This window comes from Squalius cephalus (genome assembly GCF_949319135.1).
Source record: "Squalius cephalus genome assembly, chromosome: 23".
NCBI lineage: Eukaryota > Metazoa > Chordata > Actinopteri > Cypriniformes > Leuciscidae > Squalius > Squalius cephalus.
The window spans coordinates 25,571,132-25,594,951 of NC_137144.1; the positions used below are offsets into that span (position 1 = coordinate 25,571,132).

General features: G+C 37.8%; 2 protein-coding genes across 2 annotated transcripts in view; both read left to right on the forward strand.

Moving 5' to 3' along the window:
• The window catches only part of prkar2b (protein kinase cAMP-dependent type II regulatory subunit beta), a 17,708-nt gene extending 5,897 nt beyond the window's left edge, over positions 1–11,811 (forward strand). The window contains exons 3-11 of the mRNA XM_079860310.1: positions 398–450; positions 559–642; positions 1,744–1,850; positions 2,516–2,669; positions 4,042–4,143; positions 4,232–4,306; positions 5,144–5,212; positions 5,353–5,488; positions 9,739–11,811. Of these exons, the coding sequence (XP_079716436.1) occupies positions 398–450; positions 559–642; positions 1,744–1,850; positions 2,516–2,669; positions 4,042–4,143; positions 4,232–4,306; positions 5,144–5,212; positions 5,353–5,488; positions 9,739–9,872 (914 nt within the window). The 3' untranslated portion in view covers positions 9,873–11,811. The remainder of the gene's footprint in view (positions 1–397; positions 451–558; positions 643–1,743; positions 1,851–2,515; positions 2,670–4,041; positions 4,144–4,231; positions 4,307–5,143; positions 5,213–5,352; positions 5,489–9,738) is intronic.
• Positions 11,812–13,679: 1,868 nt separating this feature from the next.
• On the forward strand, positions 13,680–22,871 carry hbp1 (HMG-box transcription factor 1). The gene is made up of 11 exons (XM_079860315.1): positions 13,680–13,749; positions 16,272–16,452; positions 16,539–16,740; positions 16,822–16,945; positions 19,357–19,468; positions 19,809–19,924; positions 20,028–20,184; positions 20,287–20,431; positions 21,567–21,845; positions 22,428–22,569; positions 22,730–22,871. The coding sequence occupies exons 1-11, from the start codon at positions 13,735–13,737 to the stop codon at positions 22,745–22,747; spliced, it is 1,491 nt and encodes a 496-aa protein (XP_079716441.1). The 5' UTR covers positions 13,680–13,734; the 3' UTR covers positions 22,748–22,871.
• Positions 22,872–23,820: the final 949 nt, after the last annotated feature.

The window sequence follows — 23,820 nt, forward strand, 5'->3', positions numbered from 1 at the left end:
ACACTTCAAAATAAAAGTCCTAATTAAAAAAACAAGAAATACAAAACCAGGGAACAACAGTGGGAAACGTACACAAAATTAAGTCATTGTCCTCTAAAAACCTTCTCTTAAAAGCTTGGACAATCTGCTAAACATCTCCTTTTGTGTTTGACTAAAGAAAGAAAGTCATTAAGCTTCAGAACGATATTAGGATGAGAAAATTATGCCTTTATTTTCTAGGTGTTTTAACCATGTAAGCAATCCAATAAACCAATGAAAGCAGACATTAAGATTAATTTCTTCATAAAATTGGTTGTTTCTATTTTAACAGGTTGCTCAAAGCACAGTATTGTAATTGCGCAGTAATGCGTTGTCTAGACAGGTCGTTTTAATCCTGCATTTATTCCTCTCTGGACAGTTTGTGCGGAGGCGTACAACCCTGATGAGGATGAAGAGGAGAGAGAACCCAGGGTGAGTGGCCTCTCCGAACAGGCTATTGAAATGAGAGATTTTCCTCTTTTGTGCATTTCTGTGGCATCTGCTGCCCAGTATCCCACAATGCTTTGCTGTACACTTCAGGTCACTTACCCCAAAACAGATGAGCAGAGACAGAGACTACAGGAAGCCTGCAAAGACATCCTTCTGTTCAAAAATCTGGACCAGGTAAGATGATAAACACTTCATAAGATGATAAGACGCCATTTTCTTCAATTTAACAACATGTTTTGGTGAATTTGTTGTCAGACAGACACTAAGATTAACATGGATGGGTTGTTGCTTAGTTACTTCTAGAAAAAATTGCTAAAATATTGAAAGATTGATAGAAAAAAAAATGAAGATTGCCATAAAAGCAAATGTGACTCATTATGTGTGTTGAAGGAATACAAAACTCAGTGTTATTTCAATATTATTATTATTATATTATTAATATTTTGAATTAGCATTTCTTTTCTTTAAATTTGAGTTTAATAAAACTAACAAAAGCACATAAAATAACAACAAAAAAAAACATTTTTATTTAAATATTTGTTTATTATTTCAGTTTTAGTTTTTTTTTATATCCAGTTAGTCATTTCAATGCTTCAACTTAAACTTATTTTAGTTAGTTTCCAAGGGAACATTTTATTTTTTTTCATCTAATATTTATATTTGATTTGATTTCAGCTTTATTTCAATTAACAAAAAACATTTTGAATAGTTTTAGTGTCAGGGAACTATAATAACTCTGTTCCAAATATTACATCATTTTTTATTAATAGTTTAATTAATTTTTATTTTTATTTTTAAAAAGATTAAGTAAGTTTTAAGTTTCAGTAATTTTGTTGTGTTTTTATAAATTTTTTAACATGTCTATATAGTTTTTATTAATATTAATTTCAGTTTTAGTTATTTTAGTAGTTCAAGTTAAAATAATATTGATTAATCGCATCTAACAAACATTTGTAGTCACACACCCACACTATAATAAATAAATATATGTATATATACAAATATATATACAAACTTTTATGTTAAATGCAATTAATCACGATTTGACAGCACTAGTTTTTTAAAATATTTTATTTCATTTCATGTTTATTTGATTTCAAGTAACAAAATGTTTTTATGGTTTTAGGAACAAACCCAAATATATGCAGTTATTCACCTGAAATCTGTTAAATATCTCTTTTTATATATGATGGAAGAAATAATGATGCCAGAAGAGTCAATTAGGCCCCTTTAACACAAGAAAGGCTGATACATGTTTGCTCTCTGAATGAACAGGAGCAGATATCCCAAGTCTTGGATGCCATGTTTGAGAAGGTAGTGGTAACAGGAGAGCACATCATTGATCAAGATGACGATGGCGACAACTTTTACGTCATTGAGAGGTAAACTGGATTCATCTCTGGATTATAATGCTGGAGTTTAAAGGGGTGGTTGATTATGATTTGACTTTTCTAACTTTGGTTAGTGTGTAATGTTGCTGTTTGAGCATAAACAACATCTGCAAAGTTACAACGCTCAAAGCTCAAAGCAAAGGGAGGTATTTGCTTTTTTAGAAATCACTTTTTAAGGACTACAACAAACGGCTGGTAGAGACTACACCACATTCCTCCCGGGTTAGTGACATCATTAACCCTAAAATCTACATAAATTCATCAACTAACCATTCAGAAATGTTGTCTACATGTTGTCACTTCTTCTTGAGTCTCTCCATCATTGTCTGACTTCGGTTTGAACATAAAAGACTAAAAGTTTTTGAAATTTGCAGTGCATGTGTGTGTGAGTGCAAGCTGTTGAAGCTCCGCCCTCTGTGCCGGGAGCAGCAGCTCATTTGCATTTAAAGGAACAGTCACAAAACTGTGTGTTTTTGCTCACCCTCAAAAAGTGACAACTTTAACATGCTATATAAAAATATCTGTGGGATATCTTGAGCTAAAACTTCACATACACACTCTGGGGACATCAGAGACTTATTTTACATCTTGTGAAAAGGGCATTATACCACCCCTTTAAACCTGTCAGACATCGATATCTTGTTTTCGTCATACAGGGGCATGTTTGACATCGAGCTGAAAGCAGAGGGCACCACGCGGATCGTGGGATCTTATGACAACCGTGGGAGTTTTGGAGAGCTGGCCCTCATGTACAACACGCCAAGGGCCGCCACCATCATCGCTACCTCACCTGGAGCCCTGTGGTGCCTCGTGAGTGATTCCTGTCATCACCCGTCCAAAGCCGTGTGGCACGCTTTCTTCTGTGGAAGATAGTTTAATAAATATTCAGTGGCATGAATCAAGTGCAGTTACAGTACATCACTTTCTAAGTGCTCAGATTGCTTTCACATCTCACTAGTTGCTTATTAGCATGCATATTATTACTAGGATATTGGCCGTTTATTAGTACTTAAAAAGCACATATTAATGCCTTATTCCTACATCCTTTAATCCTACCAATACCTAAACTTATCAACTTCCTTACTATTAATAAGCAGCAATTAGGAGTTTATTGAGACAAAAGTCGTAGTTAATAGTTAGTTAATTGTGAGAATTGGACCCTAAACTAAAGTGTGACCCTTATTTTTTATGGAATATTGCCGTATTCATTATAATTTTTTATCCGTGCACATTTTTATTTATTCATGTAATCTCTTCTCTTCTCTGATGACGAGGGCAGGGCAACCTGTCACTCACATGAGATCCACCAATAGCAAACCACAACCATCCAATCAATTCCCCACAAGCCCCGCCTCTACATTTGTTCTTGTTCCAGAAGCCGTCACAGTAAGGAAGAAAAGGCTATGTCGACTTTAAGCAATTTTACAGTAAAATCACATGCTAAATGCCTTGTTTTCTTCTCCAAGAGCATTTCATGTGTGCGTTGTGTTAGAGCGCCCTCTGCTTTTCATAGTAAGTATTGAAATTACAGGACTATCCACCTTTTTCCTAACAAGCCAACTGCGTTTTTGATTATGGGAGGCATTTCCAGTTTGAGGAAGTTCCACTCAAAAAGACTAAAACAAATCATTTGTGCTACAAATAATCCTTGTTTTGTCAGGAGAATATCGTAACGCTTGGTGTTTTAATGTGACATGCTATAACTAGAATATCTATGGCAAGAGCTCTTTTCAGTCACTGCGTTTCTTTTCCTCCTGATTATTTTCTTTTTTCCTTTGTATTTCGCTGTAACAGTATGAAAAAAAGACATGACATTTTTATGATAAAACCCAACCTATGTTGCATAATACAGACATATACAGTATTACATATATTACGGGGTTAATCATCATGGTCTGTGGTTGTAATTTTGTTAATGCTTTTACACTTTTAAATATCCTTTTAATGTTCAACAGTTGAAAAGCGAGAAGAAAAATGTCATTTCATTGTCCCACGGTTTTTGAGAATGCCTATTATTGCATTCATTGAGCGAAACTTTCGCTGATTAACAATTTATCCGAAAGGGAAGTTACTCCCTAATTTGTGCAAAGGATAAAGACTCAATCCCTCTTTCTCTGCCTTTGGTTGTTTTCCTGGAGTGTAAAATATTGTTTAGTATTTTTCTTTGTTTAAATGCCTCTAGGATCGATTGACATTCAGAAGGATCATCTTAAAGAACAACGCGAAGAAAAGAAAAACGTACGAGGCTTTCATCGGAACCCTTCCTCTGCTCACGTCACTGGAGGTTTGAACACACACACACACACACACTTTACTTCTGCACGTGCAGTCCTCTTGTTGATTTCATGAATAAACGTGTCTCTTGTTTTTAGGTTTCAGAGAGAATGAAGGTTGTTGATGTCTTGTCGACCAAAGTGTTCAATAGTGGGGAACAGATCATTGCTCAGGTTAGTGTGACAGAACGAATAATGAAAATATTTCGACCAATTATTACGGGTTCCCACAGTCATGGAAAACCTGGAATTGTTATTTTTATATTTTTTATTTAAAATAGTGATGTCTGAAAAAGGTCTGAAAAAATCATGCACATTTCTTTTTCTGTTTAATTTCTGCATTTATGCTTGAAACTAAAATATTTAAAGAGATTTGAGTACAAATTATGAGTTCTACGTGTATAAAATGATTTTTAACAATTGGAAAAATCGTGAAATAATGGCTCATCCAATCAGATTTTAGTGATGGTGCTTTATGTTATACACTTCCGTTCATTTGTTTGGGATTTTTTAATCCGAAATTAATACTTTTATTCAGCAAGGACGCATTAAATTGATCAAAAGTTACAGTAAAGACATTTAAAATATTATTAATAATGTTTAATGCATCTTTCTATTTATCAAAGAATCCTGAAAATATGTATTGCAGTTTTCACAAATATATTAAGCAGCACGACTGTTTTCAACATTGATAATAATCAGAAATGTTTCTCGAGCAACAAATCATCATATTAGAGTGATTTTTGAAGGATCATGTGACACTGAAGACTGGAGTAATGATGCTGAAAATTCAGCTTTGATCACAGGAATGAATTACATTTTACAAATATACCAACATACAAAACAGTTATAGAACAATATTTCTGTTTTTTACTGTATTTTTGATCAAATGAATGCAGCCTTGGTGAGCAGAAGAGTCTTCTTTAAAAAAAAAAAAAAGTAAAAATCGTACAGACCCCAAACTTTTAAACGTGTATCTGCTGTGCTTAGTGGTTATCCTTGTTTTCACAGGGTGATTTGGCAAACAGTTTCTACATCGTAGAGTCAGGACACGTTAGGATCACTATGAAAAGGAGCAAGGTGAGTCAAAAATGTGTTTTAACAAAGAATCACTGTTTACAGCACATTTCGGTTCATTATGCATCTTAATGAACCAATATGCCTTTCAGCTTTAAAAGGTTCACATGCATGACATTCCGGTGTCATTACCTCTCTTTTAGTCAAAAAACGATGCTGAAGACGAGGAGGTGGAAATCGCCACATGCTCCAGAGGGCAGTATTTTGGGGAGCTGGCGCTCGTCACCAACAAGCCACGGGCGGCTTCTGCATATGCCATGGACAACGTCAAATGCTTAGGTAATGAATTATAATTATACATTCACTGGTCACTTTATATGGTACACCTGTTCAACTGCTCGTTAATGCAAAGATCAGCCAATCACATGGCAGCAACTCGATGCATTTAGGCATGCATGGTCAAGACGATCTGCTGAAGTTCAAACTGAGCATCAGAATGAGGAAGAAAAGGGATTTTGAACATGTCATGGTTGTTGGTGCCAGACGGGCTGGTCTGAGTATTTCAGAAACTGCTGATCTACTGGGACTCAGAGTAGGAACAGAGGAAATATCCAGTGAGCTTCAGTTCTGTGGGAGAAAATGCCTTGTTGATGCCAGAGGTCAGAGGAGAATGACCAGATTCAAGCTGATAGAAAGGCAACAGTAACTCAAATAAGCACTTGATTCAACCGAGATCTGCAGAAGAGCATCTCTGAACACTCAACACCTCGAACATTGAAGCAGAAGAGCGTCTCTGAACACTCAACACCTCGAACATTGAAGCAGAAGAGCGTCTCTTAACACAGAAGAGCATCTCTGAACACAGAAGAGCATCTCTGAACACAGAAGAGCGTCTCTGAACACTGAAGAGCATCTCTGAACACAGAAGAGCATCTCTGAACACAGAAGAGCATCTCTGAACACTCAACACCTCGAACATTGAAGCAGAAGAGCGTCTCTGAACACAGAAGAGCATCTCTGAACACTCAACACCTCGAACATTGAAGCAGAAGAGCGTCTCTGAACACAGAAGAGCATCTCTGAACACAGAAGAGCATCTCTGAACACAGAAGAGCGTCTCTGAACACAGAAGAGCATCTCTGAACACAGAAGAGCATCTCTGAACACAGAAGAGCGTCTCTGAACACTGAAGAGCATCTCTGAACACTGAAGAGCATCTCTGAACACAGAAGAGCGTCTCTGAACACAGAAGAGCGTCTCTGAACACAGAAGAGCATCTCTGAACACTGAAGAGCATCTCTGAACACAGAAGAGCATCTCTGAACACAGAAGAGCATCTCTGAACACAGAAGAGCGTCTCTGAACACAGAAGAGCATCTCTGAACACAGAAGAGCATCTCTGAACACAGAAGAGCATCTCTGAACACACAACACCTCGAACATTGAAGCAGAAGAGCGTCTCTGAACACAGAAGAGCATCTCTGAACACTCAACACCTCGAACATTGAAGCAGAAGAGCGTCTCTGAACACAGAAGAGCATCTCTGAACACAGAAGAGCATCTCTGAACACAGAAGAGCATCTCTGAACACAGAAGAAGAGCATCTCTGAACACAGAAGAGCGTCTCTGAACACAGAAGAGCGTCTCTGAACACAGAAGAGCATCTCTGAACACAGAAGAGCATCTTTGAACACAGAAGAGCATCTCTGAACACTCAACACCTCGAACATTGAAGCAGAAGAGCATCTCTGAACACAGAAGAGCATCTCTGAACACAGAAGAGCGTCTCTGAACACAGAAGAGCGTCTCTGAACACAGAAGAGCATCTCTGAACACAGAAGAGCATCTCTGAACACAGCTGAACACAGAAGAGCATCTCTGAACACAGAAGAGCATCTTTGAACACAGAAGAGCATCTCTGAACACAGAAGAGCATCTTTGAACACAGAAGAGCATCTCTGAACACAGAAGAGCGTCTCTGAACACAGAAGAGCATTTCTGAACACAGAAGAGCATCTCTGAACGCAGAAGAGCATCTCTGAACACTGAAGAGCGTCTCTGAACACAGAAGAGCATCTCTGAACACAGAAGAGCATCTTTGAACACAGAAGAGCATCTCTGAACACAGCTGAACACAGAAGAGCATCTCTGAACACAGAAGAGCATCTCTGAACACAGAAGAGCATCTCTGAACACAGCTGAACACAGAAGAGCATCTCTGAACACAGAAGAGCATCTCTGAACACAGAAGAGCATCTTTGAACACAGAAGAGCATCTCTGAACACAGAAGAGCGTCTCTGAACACAGAAGAGCATCTCTGAACACAGAAGAGCATCTCTGAACGCAGAAGAGCATCTCTGAACACTGAAGAGCGTCTCTGAACACAGAAGAGCATCTCTGAACACAGAAGAGCATCTCTGAACACAGAAGAGCATCTCTGAACACAGAAGAGCATCTCTGAACACAGCTGAACACAGAAGAGCATCTCTGAACACAGAAGAGCATCTCTGAACACAGAAGAGCATCTCTGAACACAGAAGAGCATCTCTGAACACAGCTGAACACAGAAGAGCGTCTCTGAACACAGAAGAGCATCTCTGAACACAGAAGAGCATCTCTGAACACAGCTGAACACAGAAGAGCATCTCTGAACACAGAAGAGCATCTCTGAACACAGAAGAGCATCTCTGAACACAGAAGAGCGTCTCTGAACACAGAAGAGCGTCTCTGAACACAGAAGAGCATCTCTGAACGCAGAAGAGCATCTCTGAACACAGAAGAGCATCTCTGAACACAGCTGAACACAGAAGAGCATCTCTGAACACAGAAGAGCGTCTCTGAACACAGAAGAGCATCTCTGAACACAGAAGAGCGTCTCTGAACACAGAAGAGCGTCTCTGAACACAGAAGAGCATCTCTGAACACAGAAGAGCGTCTCTGAACACTCAACACCTCGAACATTGAAGCAGAAGAGCGTCTCTGAACACAGAAGAGCATCTCTGAACACAGAAGAGCATCTCTGAACACAGCTGAACACAGAAGAGTGTCTCTGAACACAGAAGAGCGTCTCTGAACACTCAACACCTCGAACATTGAAGCAGAAGAGCGTCTCTGAACACAGAAGAGCATCTCTGAACACAGAAGAGCATCTCTGAACACAGCTGAACACAGAAGAGCATCTCTGAACACAGAAGAGCATCTCTGAACACAGAAGAGCATCTCTGAACACAGAAGAGCATCTCTGAACACAGCTGAACACAGAAGAGCATCTCTGAACACAGAAGAGCATCTCTGAACACAGCTGAACACAGAAGAGCATCTCTGAACACAGAAGAGCATCTCTGAACACAGAAGAGCATCTCTGAACACAGAAGAGCGTCTCTGAACACAGAAGAGCATCTCTGAACACAGAAGAGCGTCTCTGAACACAGAAGAGCGTCTCTGAACACAGAAGAGCGTCTCTGAACACAGAAGAGCATCTCTGAACACAGAAGAGCATCTCTGAACACACAACACCTCGAACATTGAAGCAGAAGAGCATCTCTGAACACAGAAGAGCATCTCTGAACACTCAACACCTCGAACATTGAAGCAGAAGAGCATCTCTGAACACAGAAGAGCGTCTCTGAACACTCAACACCTCGAACATTGAAGCAGAAGAGCATCTCTGAACACAGAAGAGCATCTCTGAACACAGAAGAACACAGAAGAGCATCTCTGAACACAGAAGAGCATCTCTGAACACTCAACACCTCGAACATTGAAGCAGAAGAGCATCTCTGAACACAGAAGAGCATCTTTGAACACAGAAGAGCATCTCTGAACACAGAAGAACACAGAAGAGCATCTCTGAACACAGAAGAGCATCTCTGAACACTCAACACCTCGAACATTGAAGCAGAAGAGCATCTCTGAACACAGAAGAGCATCTCTGAACACAGAAGAGCATCTCTGAACACAGATGAGTCTCCATTTTTGCTTTGACATTCAGATGGTAATTTGGCATAAACAACATGAGAGTAATGGTCCATCCTGCCTTATATCAGTGGTTCAGGCTGCTGGTGCTGTAATGGTATTTTCTTGGCACACTTTGGGCCTTTAGTACCAATTGAACATCGTTTAAACGCCACAGCCGACCTGAGGATTGTTTCTGACCATCTCCATCCCTTTAAGACCACAGTGTTTTCATCTTCTGATATCTACTTCCAGCAGGAGAACGCACATATCACAAAGCTCAAATCATCTCACACTGGTTTCTTGAACATGACAGTGAGTTCTCTAAACTCAAACGTCCTCCACAGTCACCAGATCTCAATCTAATAGAGCAGTTTTGGGATGTGCTGGAACAGGAGATTCACATCATGGATGTGCAGCCGACAAATCTGCAGCGACTGCGTGATGGTATCATGTCAGTATGGACCAGAATCTCTAAGGAATGTTTCCAGCATCTACAATATGCCACAAAGAAAAGAGGGTCCAACCCAGTAATAGCAAGGTGTACCTAATAAAGTGGCCAGTAAGTATAAATCATATGACATAACGTATGTATCGCATCTGCACATGAGGTCATTCACCTTGTGTTTTACAGTAATGGACGTGCAGGCGTTTGAGAGGTTATTAGGCCCCTGCATGGACATCATGAAACGGAACATTGCGAATTACGAAGAGCAGCTGATCACTCTTTTCGGGAGTCACATGGCAATAGAGGAGCAGAATGCATGAAATCAGTTAATCAATAAACATCGCAAACTTTAAATGCAACATGAAATGATGAGAAAATGGTAAGTAGAGGGCCGTCATCATGGTCAAGAAATCGTGTTAACATACTGTAGGTCATAAGCTTGAAGTTATTGTTTTGCATTCACAGATGTGAAACTCCGGTGTGTGTCAATGATCATGATTTTTTAGATGTGAAAAGCCAAAAGTGAGCATTTTCCTCCAGGGTACATGAGGGTTACAGGGGTTTCCTCACACGTTTTTCGGTTTGGGGATTTGGTACTGGTGTGTTTATTCGAATCTTTCTAATTTTTTAAACATGGTTTGTGTTTCTTTCATGTTACCGATGCTGCATCTTTTACAGTGACGTCCACATAAAGACCGAATTGTTGCCATATACAGCACAGTGATATGTTAATTTATTCTTTTAAAGCTAAACTTCTGCATTTTGAAATCTACAGGTTGTCAGTGTTTTCAGTGTTATGTAAGTCATTTTTACTGTAAGCCATTTTTGACTAAATTAATGAATGAATTCAGCAACTGAGCTCTGTCCACTTGCTTCATGAACTGCATTTTGATGACACCTGTTACAGAAAAAGGAAACAATTATGGACTGTTCACGCCAAGAGTTTAAAGTGCCCCATAATGCTTTTTTGAATATTAGCTTTCATGTGTAATATAGCTGTTTGTGAATTTAAAAGATCTGCACAGTTTTAAAGATCAAGTGCCACACAAACTATGTTTATCGAAATAATGGATTCTGAACTGCTGAAATGAGTTATCAGTATCTCATTTCCTGTTACATTCCTAAGTAACAAAGTAACAAATTTGCATATTGCCATTCTATGCTCTTCATTGGCTGCCCTCGAACGACGTCAACTTTGCCCCGCCCTAAAACGCTGTAGTTGTGGCTGAGACTGAAAGAGTTTGGTTCGTTTGTTTTCCACTTTAATACACTTCAAAAGGATGAGACTCGCTCTGGAATTGATATGGAAAACCGACACCGTTGTTACTGTTTGTATCAGTAGGTGCGTTTCCATTACAGATTTGCGCAAAACTTTTGGGATTTTTTTCCTAAATGTCGACAAAAAACTATTGCGAAATGACGGCATTTCCATTAACCGATGTTATGCGACTAAAACTTCATTTTTTCCTCTCGCGATAAGTAAAATCATTCCAAAAACCATGAAAACGGACTTTGGTAGGTTTATGTACTATATCCCAGCCGCCGCACTGGCCATTATTATTAATCGAAGGAGATGTGTGTGTGTTTTCCAAGCATTAATGGTAAGGATCGACCCTTATTATACTTGAGAGCGGCACATATGAGGAGTTTCTGGGTGTTTCTCCCTCAGATCTGCTTCGAGTTCTTGATTGTGGCATTTATTTGAGGTTTAGAATCCATTATTCCTGTAATTCTTTTGTCTTATATAAATTTAATAAAGAACTCTGTCTCGTATTCTGTCCAAACACACCCGCGTCATCTACGTCAGGTGACCTGCAAATGCGCAAAAACTGTTTCCATTGCAGTTTTGCGAAATATTTATTTTTTGAATTGCCTGAAAAAGCACCTCATGCGAGCGTAAAAACTATTTTGCGATAAATGCGAGTTTTTGCGAAATCGAAGTGAGCGTATTTTCAATTCGCAATTTCAATTTGCGCAATTTGAAGGGTAATGGAAACGCGGCTACTGTGTATCAAGGAAGCCTCCGGAGCTGAAATTCAAATATGGTAATAGGTGTTTCGTTTCCAACATGCGCCAGCCAATCACAACAGACTGGGCCGTCTGACCAATCAGAGCAGAGTAGACACGCAGAAAGGCGGGGTTTAGAGAGACTGAATCTTCGAACTAACCGTTTCAGACTCTTTGAGAAATTAGTATATATAATGAGAAAAAGTGTTTTTTGACTGGATGCAGGTGAAACTTTTGTAGAAGACCTACAGACATTTTTTTTAAATAGCATAATAGGGCACTTTAAAGTCAACATAAAAACTCAAATAAACATAAATACTTAGTGTACATTAATCAACAACAAAAAAAGTTTGTACATAAAAAAAAATTCTCAATGCCTATGAAACATTTGTTTTCAGCTGATGTCACAAATGTATTCTGGTATGGATGTTTTTTTCACCATCCAATCAATTCTGATGGATACAATCAGGCCCCATCCATTTTTTTCTTGTTGAATATCCTATTTAACTGTAAAATGGTCTGCGAACTGTTTCACGCTGACTTTAATGCTCTATTTTCATTACACTCCCATGAGTTCGTATCCGATCAGACTGATTGAGAATACAATAATTGAGAAGAGGATAGAGATGCACAGACTCAATTACATGAAGAAATGAAAATGCATTTTGAATATTATTGCACTTTGATGCCAGTGTCATGACAGCTCTACTGTACATGTTTTCAATTCCTTATTTTTGCACAGTCTTTTAGGGAAGCTCCTCATTGTCACGTATAAATAGTAGATATAGACATTGTGTACCTTTACTTTTAAAATGGTGTAGCAGATTTTTATGATTTGTTCACATCTTCAGTGCTTTTATTTTGTTTTTTAATACTTCACGTTGAATTAAGATCGACATGCACAAATAGTATGTTCACATTTGTTTTCTAGAAGCTCAAAAACGTACCAATGACATTTGCTTTATCTGAATGATTCCTCGTTTTTTTCCTGTGTATATTTGTGAGTTTCTTTCTTTCTGTGTTTATTTTGTTTTTGGAAGCTTTTGGCATTTTGATAATGTTCTTCAGAGCACTTGCTTTATTGTTCATTTCTGCAGTATTTGGACACTGTTTTTCTCTATCTCTTAATGTATGAGAAGTTCGTCCTTGTTGATTGGATCTTTTTACTTCACAGCAAGTCATAAGCATTACTAGTATCCATTTCTTCCTAAAGCATTACTGAAGATTCATTACTGTCTACCTCTAATATAAACAGCTTAGCCATCATCATCATCATCATCACCTCTTCCCATGTAGATCCCCACAGGTTTGTCTCTTGGTAAACTAACCTGTAATGAATCCCTAAACCATATCTGTGTGTCAGTGTAACTTTACACAATTTCTACCCTGTTCATTGGGGGGAAAGACTTTTAATTGCTGATCAGTGCTCATTTCTGTACCATTTCTGTGAATTTCTGCCGCATATAATTGAGAAGTCGCTAATGCTTTTTATGTCCTGAAAAATGGATCAAAGGTCTACAGTCTCTTGGTGCAAGAGAACCCAGTATTATAACGTCAGTTATATTTGACTTTCCATTCAAATAAAGAACAATTTTGTATTTAAATCATGTTGTGATTATTACAGCTAAATTGCGAGATTGTGAGCATTTTATTCCTATGCTGAAATTATTTATTTTCACTTATGCATATTATGACCTCGCTGAGTAACATTTACATAGAAATGCCATAAAAAAAATTAACTTCCTCATATGGATGTGATATTTTTGTGTTTTATATCGTTAATTGGGTCCATAACCTGCATTTATGCCTCGAACCAACAGCCATTTCACTTTAAATGAGCTGTAATAAATCCAAATGAGAGGACTAATCTTGTTTTATGTTTGTTTACAACGTCTTAAGACAATACATATCTCAAGACCCCATTTAACAAAGAAGGAGGGTCTTTCATATAAAATGTGCCGTCTCAACCAATGAAATTCGCGGCTGATGTAACGGGCATGGAGAACTGGCCAATCACAAACACAATAACAAACCCATCCATGTCTATCCCAGTGTCCAAGCGACTAGCCAATCGCGCTTCGAGCTCACCAAACTGACGTACGTCTCCACCAATGGGAGGCCAGATCTAAAAGTAATCGGTCCTGCCTTCGCGGAGAATGCCAGAGATACTCGGTAATGGCGACAGGTTTGGTAAGTAAAAAAGTTGTTGAAATATTACCATGAAATGAAACAGTAATGTCAATGAACTTTATTTTGCGTGACTATTTTAAACGGGGACGGTTGTGGCCGTGAGGACCAAAAAGACTGTCATTCATTTTTTCGATCGCAAATGACAACTTTATACTTGATGGGGTTTTTTTTTCCCTCCGTGACGTTTGTTGTTTTGCTTGTGGTTTAGTCATTCTCTACCTCATCTTAGTGACAATAGTTAAACACAACCAGTCGTGTTTTTTTATCAAAGCCAAGAAGAAAACAGGGTCTCCATTCATTACACTGGGGGGAAAGGAAGGACTTGATGTACCATGTCTCAACTTGTTGACATTCTTTTGTTTACAGCTCCCACCATTGACATTTCAGTTCAGTTTTAAGCATTTATTCTCAGTAATTCTACGTGGATCAAAAGTCTCACCGCTGGATGGTCTGTGTAAGATGTGTTTTTTTAAAATACCGCAGTCGTTGATTCATTTTTGGCGATTTTTTCAAACAAAGACCTTCATATCGTTGCTACAGCCGTATTGAAGTTATTGTTCCCGTTTTCAGTTATAAAAAATATATTATTCGTGCTAAAATATCAATTATAAACCAAAACATCTATGCGATTCCGTCCGTTTTGTTCACGAAAGCAGAAAAATCTTATTTTCTTCCTGTGTGAAAAACTGAAACCGAGCAAAATAGCCTCAAATGAAGCTTTCCGCTCATAAACACGGACAATCTTCGATTGAATCGAACGGGGAGATTTCAATCCATGAATCTCAAAAGTCATGGTGAATTTTCTAGCGCAGTCTATCGCTGTTATTGATCCCCCGTTGTTACGCAGTTATGAATGAATGAGCTGCGCTGCGCATGCGCGAAGTCCCTGAAAGTTTATAAACAAGCCTTGCGTGCAATGCGGGTCACGTGACTGCGCTTTACAGAAACGGACGCAGTGCTAGCGAAAACAAAACGCGTAATTTAACACGCCAAAATGAATGACTCAAAGCCTTTTAAATTGTCTTATTTAATATACGTGTGCTCAACGTGATCAGGCAGTGGCCAAGAACATATTGCACAATACCCCACAGAAAAGGCTGCGTTTGTTTCTGTGTTTTGCTTCATTCATTCATTCATTCATTCATTCATCCATTTCGTTCATTCATTCATTCATTCATTCATTCATTCATTAATTCAAAAGAAAAGTCTACATAATGCAAAAACAAAAACAAACCCAAAGTAAAAGCAAATGCAAGTATGCTGGTCTGGAAATTACCTACCCATTTTTCTTTCACTTTAACACTCTATGGTAAGCATTATGTTCTAACCATGAAATATTTTTTCAAATAAGTTTTAATTACATGAAATAGCTTCAATCATACAAATCCAAACGGAAAATGGTAAAAAAAAAAAAAAAAATGTTTTTTCGATAAAATCATGATTTTTTTTTTTTTTCTATTTAAATGCACATTTCTTTAAGAAATTGATAGATTTATATACTTGGAACTCATCCAAGCCAAAAATAAGTCGATCACTTTCATTCCCAATCATTTGGCTAACTCATCCTCACTATCATCACGTGGAAGAGCTAACTCTGCACTCTTCCTATTGCCCTTTCCGTAAAATATTGCTGTATTCATTTTCTGAAATGAAGAAATCAATTTGTTATTTATACATAAATACAACTATACTACAGTAAAAACTTCAAATAAATAACTAACTGCAATCATATTGTTGATGCTACTATATATAAAAAAATCCCAATGGGGAAATACATTACTGCAATTCCATAGTGGTATTATAGTGATATTTTCTCAATTTACAGTTAAACTATGTTTGACAAAGTTGATTTGTGATTTACTAATATACTTATTAGGGCTGTCAAACGATTAATTGCGATTAATCGCATCCAAAATAAAAGTTTGTGTTTACATAATTTATGTGTGTGTATGGAGTATAATTATTTTCTATATATAAATACACACACATGCATATATATATTTAAGAAAATGTGTTATTTATATATAAAATATTTATATATAATATAAATTATATATAATATAAATATATATACACAGTGTATACATGCAAATATTTCTTAAATATATACATGCATGTGTGTGTATTTATATATAGAAAATAATTATACACCGTACACACACATGTATTATGTAAAAACAAACCTTTATTTTGGATGCGATTAATCGCGATTAATCGTTTGACAGCCCTATTACTTATCAAATATGCAAAAAAAAAAAAAAATCCCTCTTGAGAAGAGATGTTTAGATATTAGTTTAATAGAGCATTCTTCCGTGTGAGGGTGACAATGGGAACGAAGGACATTCAAATGTCATGTGACTTAAAAACAGCACATCATTGGCTACCTTAAGCCTGCCCTTTTAATTGCCATAGTGCAATATATTGTATTTCTTTCTGAATAACAAGGAAATTTGTAGAAATGAATTGTTGCCCAATGGCAACACCATACCATAGAGGGTTAAACACTTGTCTTGTATTTGCAGCCTTCACAGCTGACATGGTATAATATGGTGTGGGAAGTGAAAACTCAGTCAGTCCCCCAGAGAGTCCAGCAAGTCCAGTCACAGAGCTCAGGAATGGACGAGGCCTTCGACCTGCTCAAGTGTAATGAGCGTCTGCCCTCCTCACCCGGCTGCCCTTCTAACGAGAGCCACATGGAGTTCGGTAATAAGCTTTACCGCTCATATTTTAGTCTAAAAATTGTAAAAAATATTCACATTACTTGTAAATGACAGTGTGTGTCTCTCCAGATGACCTGCCTGAGCTGCAGGAGGTGCAGGATGATCAGTCGACCCCTGGCGTGTTCCAGGTGGCCCCGGGTGTGTCGCATCACGAGGAGGAGCCCGGCGAAGCATGGAGTTCCAGCGTTTCACACACAAACTGGCTAACCGAGCTGGCCAACATCGCCACGAGCCCTCAGAGCCCCCTGCTCCAGAACGCCCCACACAACCGGTCAGGAAATCCTGGAATATATACAATTCATGTAAATCATGCAGCTCAGGCTATACTGATGACGACACATTATCATTGCAGGTCTTCTCCTGTCCACATCTTCTCCAGCAGTAGCAGTTTACATTCCTACGCTCGACCCCCTCTGTCTTCCAGCAGCGCCCCCAGTCCCGCCCGCAGCCACATGAGAGAGCGCCGGCGCACCAGGGTACGGCCACGGGCCTTTCCAAACACAAACACTCATAATCAGGTTTAATGCCAAAGTTATGTGCAGATATCAAGGTCCAGAAATAAGGTTTTGCCGCTCTTGCCAATGGTTAGTGAACCCAGCAAATTTACTGGCCATGAAACTTATTTATATTATTTAAATTAAATTATATATATATTGACATTAACACCCGCCAAAACTGTATCAATACTGAAATATCGGAAACTATTCTGCAAGAGACACTATACCAGCTCTCTCTCTGACAAACAAGTGACACACAAACCCTCCTCTCCTCACTCACTCGTTTAATTTGCTCCGGATTAATATTGTTGGTGTTACAGGGCTTGAATTTCGGCGTGGGATTGTGTGTATTCAGCATAATTTTACTCATTCCCGCAGATTTTGTTCTCACACCCAAAGTGTATATGAGACCATGGACCACAAAACCAGTCACATGGGTCAATTTTTTGAAATTGAGATTTATACATAATCTGAAAGCTGAATAAATAAGCTTTCCATTGATGTATGGTTTGTTAGGATAGGACAATATTTGGCCCGAGATGCAACTATTAGAAAATCTGGAATCTGAGGGTGCAAAAAAATAAAATAAAACAGTATAATGGGTCCGTATGTCAGGTCTTAAAGTGACAGCAGCCTAATAAACCTGCTGCCAAATTTTGAGATAATATTAGACATATAGAAATGGCAGTTTTCCCCCATGGAGTCGATGTCAAAATTGTGGCCAGTGAAAATGCTGAGTGGCTTGTAACTTTGGAAAACCACTTTCCAGTGTTTGGTGAGCAATAAAGTCAATGTCAAGCCCTGTATAAATTATGGCTGTCAATGTTAGCTGGTCAATGCATGTGATCAATTAAAAATCATTTACGCATTAAAATAATTTAACGCAAATAAATGACTGAAGCATGTGAAATTGTTCACATTTATTTGTTATAACTATATGATCTTAGAAGTCGGGAGTTTATCACACTGAGCACCTGAAACCCTGGTAGGCGGAAACTTTAACCGGATTTCACTTCTCTGTTTGCGAGATCAGATCATTTTAAGCCGCTAAACTCGGGGAAAATTTTAGGTCCATTGATCCAGTAAGCGAATGCATTCAAACAATCAGTCCAAAACAGCGCTAATGTAAAGAAAACCAGGCTATGACATCAGAGATAGCAGAGAGAATAGAGCCTCATGTTGCGTTTTCAGTGAATTATTCATTCCAGTGTGTGTTTCGCTTTAAAACACGAGGTGTGTGATTGTTTCTGAAGAGCACAAGCCCTTACACATCACGCTTGTGTGAAATACAGACTGAAGGGAATGTCAGAACCCACCGCTGGACGGCCAGATGACATGCAAACTACATTTCTTGGCTAGATAAAGCAACATCTCACTAGTAAAGATGGAAGAGTATTACAATCGATTGCGGTGACGTAGAGGAGTCGTACGGTAAGCACGCCTGTGTCCGTTATATTGATGCGCAAACAAGCATTGTATGTTCACTCTCGACGCAGTGTATTTACGGACAGACACACATTTCACTACATTCATTTTGTTGTCACACACATTCAGGATGTTTTGATTTGTCATGTGTATGTTGCTGTGTTTAGTAATTCTGAATGGATCTGTGATAGTAGGTATATGCAGTCTGGTTTAGGGTATTTTAATTTGTTTGGGCATCTCCATGTTCGGTATCACAACTTGACTTGTGTAAAATGTAAACAAGCTCTTTGATGTTGCACTGTACACATACTATATACTGTGAATTCTGACATTTTTTTCTGTAATGTTTTTTTTTGGTGTGCATAAATGTATGAATTATAAGGACTCCTTATATCATTTGGTGTCCTTTTTTTTTAGTCTCCAAGTGTCGTTTGTGAGAATCACCATTTAGTCTGATGGTTTCCTTTGCTGGATATAGCAAATGATGACAAAATGAACGTGGTAAACAAGATAAATGGTCTAAGTTTCATTTCACAATAGGTTTGCGATAAATTGCACACTTTTTGTGCTATTAATCACAAACTCATCGTGACATTAAGCATACACCATTTTTAAATTGTAATCTATTGACAGCCCTAATGTAAATATGTAATATATAAAACATATATATATCACAAATAAATGTTGTGATGTTAGTTCCATAAAGAGGATCATACATTTTTGGCCCAGATCTTGTACTGACAAGAAATGAAAAGCTACACAGTCCGTTAAATTAGGGTTAGAAGAACTGATGCCAAACATGCTAGAAACATAATAATCACTGCAATAATGATCCAGTCATACACTCTTATGCATTTGCCTGTTTAAAGCCAGATGGTGACTTTTTTGCCAAACAGCGGCTGGCCGTTAAAGATTAAATCGGATCTAGTATAGACTTCTGAGGCTGTTTTCTGTGCGTTTTACAGGCCAGCAGTGAGTCGGAGTCTGGCATTTTCTGTATGTCGTCTCTGTCCGATGATGACGACCTGGGATGGTCCCATTCCTGGCCCTCCACTGCCTGGCATTGTTTCCTGAAAGGTAAAGGCACACGCAGATAAGGTGCTCCTGAAAGCTTGGGAACAGAATAGCAGCCAATATTGTAATGGCAGTCATTTTATCAATGAGTGACTTGGGGAAATGTGGTGAACAGCACCTTCTGCTGTTACAAATGCAGAGCAGCAGGAGTAAAACAGGGAAACAGGCGTGTCTCTGGGTCACAGGAGGGACAAGAAGTCCTCAGAACAAAATCTAGTCAACACACCCTCTTCCTAGAACATGTTTGCTTGTAGATGAATGTAATTTTATTTGTAATTATTGATTGATATGTGAGTATCTCACCAAACTTTTGTCACTGTGCTACCCCATCTTTTTCCTCTAGGAACACGTTTACGCTTCCACAAAGGTCCGAATGTGGAGTGGCAGGAGGCAGAGGATGTGATGGAGTCGGATGAAGATTCTGATGACGAGGGAGAAACACAGTCCAACCCGATGAAGGTAATCGTGTACACATGAGCCCTGCGATTATTCTTCAAGTTACTTCTAAGTATGCTTTGAAAAATCCTATTGCCAAAATAATATAAGTTTGTTTGTCTCGCAGAATTATGGCTCTGATGGTCTAAAGCTGGTGATCTTTGAGGAGAGTGTGTCTTTCGGCCAGTCTGTCCTGAAGTTAACCTTTGACCCTGGTTCTCCTGAAGCAGGGCCTCTGACTGCTGAGTGCAGATTGGACCATCCGTTTTTTGTGAAAAATAAAGGTAAATGCCGAAGCCTTTTTATACGCAGTATCGTTAACAGATCAATGTGATTTCAGGAGATTATTCTGACTGTGTGTGTGTGTGTGTGTGTGTGTGTGTTAGGGTGGTCTTCTTTCTATCCGAGCCTTACCGTTGTACAGCACGGCATTCCCTGTTATGACATGCAGGTCGGAGACTTGTGTCTGCCGCCAGGACACCGTGACGCCATCAACTGTGACGACTCTGTCGTTTTTGACACTTTTAGGAGGTACCAGCGTTGTTATTGTGAACTAATCTTCCTTAATTGAAATAAAGCTGAAATAAAATATTAGATCAAAATATTACAAATATTTGATTAAGAAAAAAAAATAGAAATGTTGCCTTGGCAACTAACTGAAATAAAATTACTAAACACTAAACTAAAAATAAATTAAAAATACACACATATAAATATACATATATGTTGATTGCATATGTGTTTTCCTGCATTGTGTTATAGTGAACATACTGCATATGTATCTCTTTTTTTAATTTATCAGTATTATTATTACTGTTATTTGGTTTGATTTTGTTATGTTTATGGCTTGTGTGCAACACACTGGTAGTTTTGGAATTGATGTCTACATTGTTAAAATATCAATAAAAAAATAAATGAAAAACTAATAAAAATGACAAAAGTACACACAAAAATTTTATTTAAAATAAAAACTGAAATTATAATATTAAAAGCTAATTGAACATATGAATGAATATTATAATAGTAATAGTAAAAAAAAAAGTATTTTTCATTCTAAGTTCATGTTAACTAATTTCAACAAATGAAACCTTGGTGTAAATTGTTACCAATATTCATTATTTTTTCATTTTAATGTTAAGATTATTTTGCATTGTGATAATGACAAATTAAAATATGTTTTAAGAAAAATATATTTGTCTTATTTAATGTGATATATGACCTAATTTTTTGCAACTAGTACCTCATTTAATTTAGTTAGTTTTAGTTTAGATTTCCTAGATGTATCTTATTATTATTTTAAAATAATAATAATAACATAGATACATCATTTCTGACATAAGAACTTTGCTTAAACTTGACACGTTAAACATCTTTTTCTTCTTTTTTTTTTTTAACAGTTTTTCCTTTTTTATACACACCAAGGAGGGAAAAATGAATAGAGAAAAAGAAGTAAAACTCAAACAACAATAACACAACCATTAACGATAACTGGTATATGAGGTCTTGCTTTGTGGTATTGTGGTACAGTTCTAAAAGTATGTTAATTATTTGTTTTTTGTATGTAACAATCCCATTTCTTCCAGTACTTTTCCCCTTTGTCCTTCTGTAACCGAAGGGACAGGGTGATGTTTTCCATGGACGTTTAACATGTTTTCTCACCCCACAGTTATGACTTCACTCCTCTCGACTCTTCTGCCGTGTATGTTCTGAGCAGTATGGCACGCCAGCGTCGGGCTTCCCAGTCCAGTGGGGGCGCTGTGAGTCCCGACTGTGAGGCCCTCGGCTCCTCCCACCACTCCACCAGCAGCAAATCACAGCGCAGCCACGCCTCAGGGAGCTCTGGAGCCACACCCACAAAGTGCAAGCGGCCAATGAATGCCTTCATGCTTTTTGCCAAGAAGTACAGGGTGGAATACACACAGATGTATCCCGGCAAAGACAACAGGTGTGTTGATGTGCAAACAAACACATGTTTGCGTTAGCTCTGTTCCAGAACCTAGTCAGCTGATACTGGCTCCGATATAATTGATAACTCATTAAAGTTAATCATTCTTCTTGGGAAGTTTCATATAGCCTACATAAAGCTAAAGTAATGTCTATAACACCCTCCTTTAATTTTTTCTGTAAAGATCTTAAAATATTCTATTATTGAATTCAATCACTAGAAATAATGTGTATAAAAACATCTCTTATACTGAAAAAAATTATTTGTAGAATTTAATGTTTTACTCTGTACAATGTAAGTTAATCTGTTAAATGTTTTCCCCAATATCTGTTTGGCTTATGTTTAATGTTAAATGTCATTGTAAGCTTTTATGAAAGTTAAATAAAAAAATTAAATAAAAAATAAGGCAGACATAATTTTTTAAATAAAAATAAAAACCTAGTGCGCTGTCTTGATGTCTGTTTCCTACATAGGCAGCATCCATACTAAAATAGGACAAAATAATACATTTTCGTAGAATAAGAAAGAAAAAAACTTGGATAAATGAGGCATTACAGATGTTTCTGTGTCTAATTTACTCAGAGCCATCAGCGTGATTCTGGGCGATAAATGGAAGAAGATGAAAAACGAGGAAAGGAGGCTGTACACCATGGAAGCCAAAGCTCTGGCCGAGGAGCAGAAACGTCTCAACCCTGACTGCTGGAAACGCAAGAGAACAAACTCGGTTAGCATTTTTGAATTAGCATGATTAGCATTGATATTGTGAATCTGTTTTTGAAAGATAAAATTTGACTTACCTTGATTTTGTCGTCATTTTCATTGGCTCTTAGGTCATTAAGAATTTGAAATTGATCGTTAAATCATATCCCTCTCCATTTCGCTAGGGCTCTCAGCAGAACTAGCCTGAGGATCGTCACCAAAACATGAACTGGACTGCAGGAGACGGACACCGATACACATTCTCTCAAAAGAATGATAAACCGCAACTGTGATGCTTCACGCACTTGCTTTAGGGAAAAAAACAAACAAATCAAATTCGCTAATTACAACGAAACGTCTTCGCGAGAAGAATTTGCAAAAGAAGAAATACATTTTAAAAATATATGAACGAAAGGCAAATCATGATATAATTATATGCGATATAAAAAATGTTTTAATCTAGTCAACTAACAGTGCTTGTGTATTTTTCTTATCCTTTCAAAAATGACGAAAATGCCTTACTTTTCCAAAGCAAGACAACGCTCAGTTCTTCTATCAGGTAATTTCGTATTTCTAGGCTTGAAAGGTGCAACCCTGTGGTGCTATTTTACTGAGGCCGAAGGAGTGATATATATATACAAATAATGTCTATTTTTCAATGTAAAAAGGGGAAATTTAGATCTTAGCTTGTTTTTTTCAGCTGTTCATATTAATTATATTTGTATAACTCAACTTATTGCACAGACTCAAATGTATTGCAAACAGACGAATGCTGTTGAACTTCGTATTCGTCGACGTGCTGGAAAATGGTTGAATTTGATATGACACCAGTCCAGCCTAGGCCATAATCAGTGTGTGTGTCTGCGTAACTGTGTGCAGGTGTGTGTGTGTGTGTGTGTGTATGAGAGTCTATCCATAATGGCCATATTGAACATGGATAGAGTCCCACACGCAAGCAAGCAAGTACAACGACACACATGTTGTCACATACAGCACTTCAGGGCCATGCCTTCACTGTAAGTGTTCTTGTTTTTGCACTTTATATTCAAATATAACCTTATACAACCAATAAATGTATACAAGCTGAAATGATGTGTAAAAAATATATATTGATAAGATGTATCCTTTGACACAATCATGGCCAAACTGAGCAACTGAGTGTTGTGTTTTGTGTTTGCCATTGGATTGCATTACAAATACATTTATGTTAATATTGTACAGGTCAACGTTCCCATCCATTTCTTGCACAAACTATTCTTGTATCATATTATAAATA

Bases quoted from the DNA above. Each gene is read 5' to 3' on its own strand.
- hbp1 (XM_079860315.1), top strand. The intron at 16,741-16,821 runs GTCAGGAAATCC...TTATCATTGCAG, and splicing joins CAGAACGCCCCACACAACCG to GTCTTCTCCTGTCCACATCT. The intron at 21,846-22,427 runs GTGTGTTGATGT...TAATTTACTCAG, and splicing joins TATCCCGGCAAAGACAACAG to AGCCATCAGCGTGATTCTGG.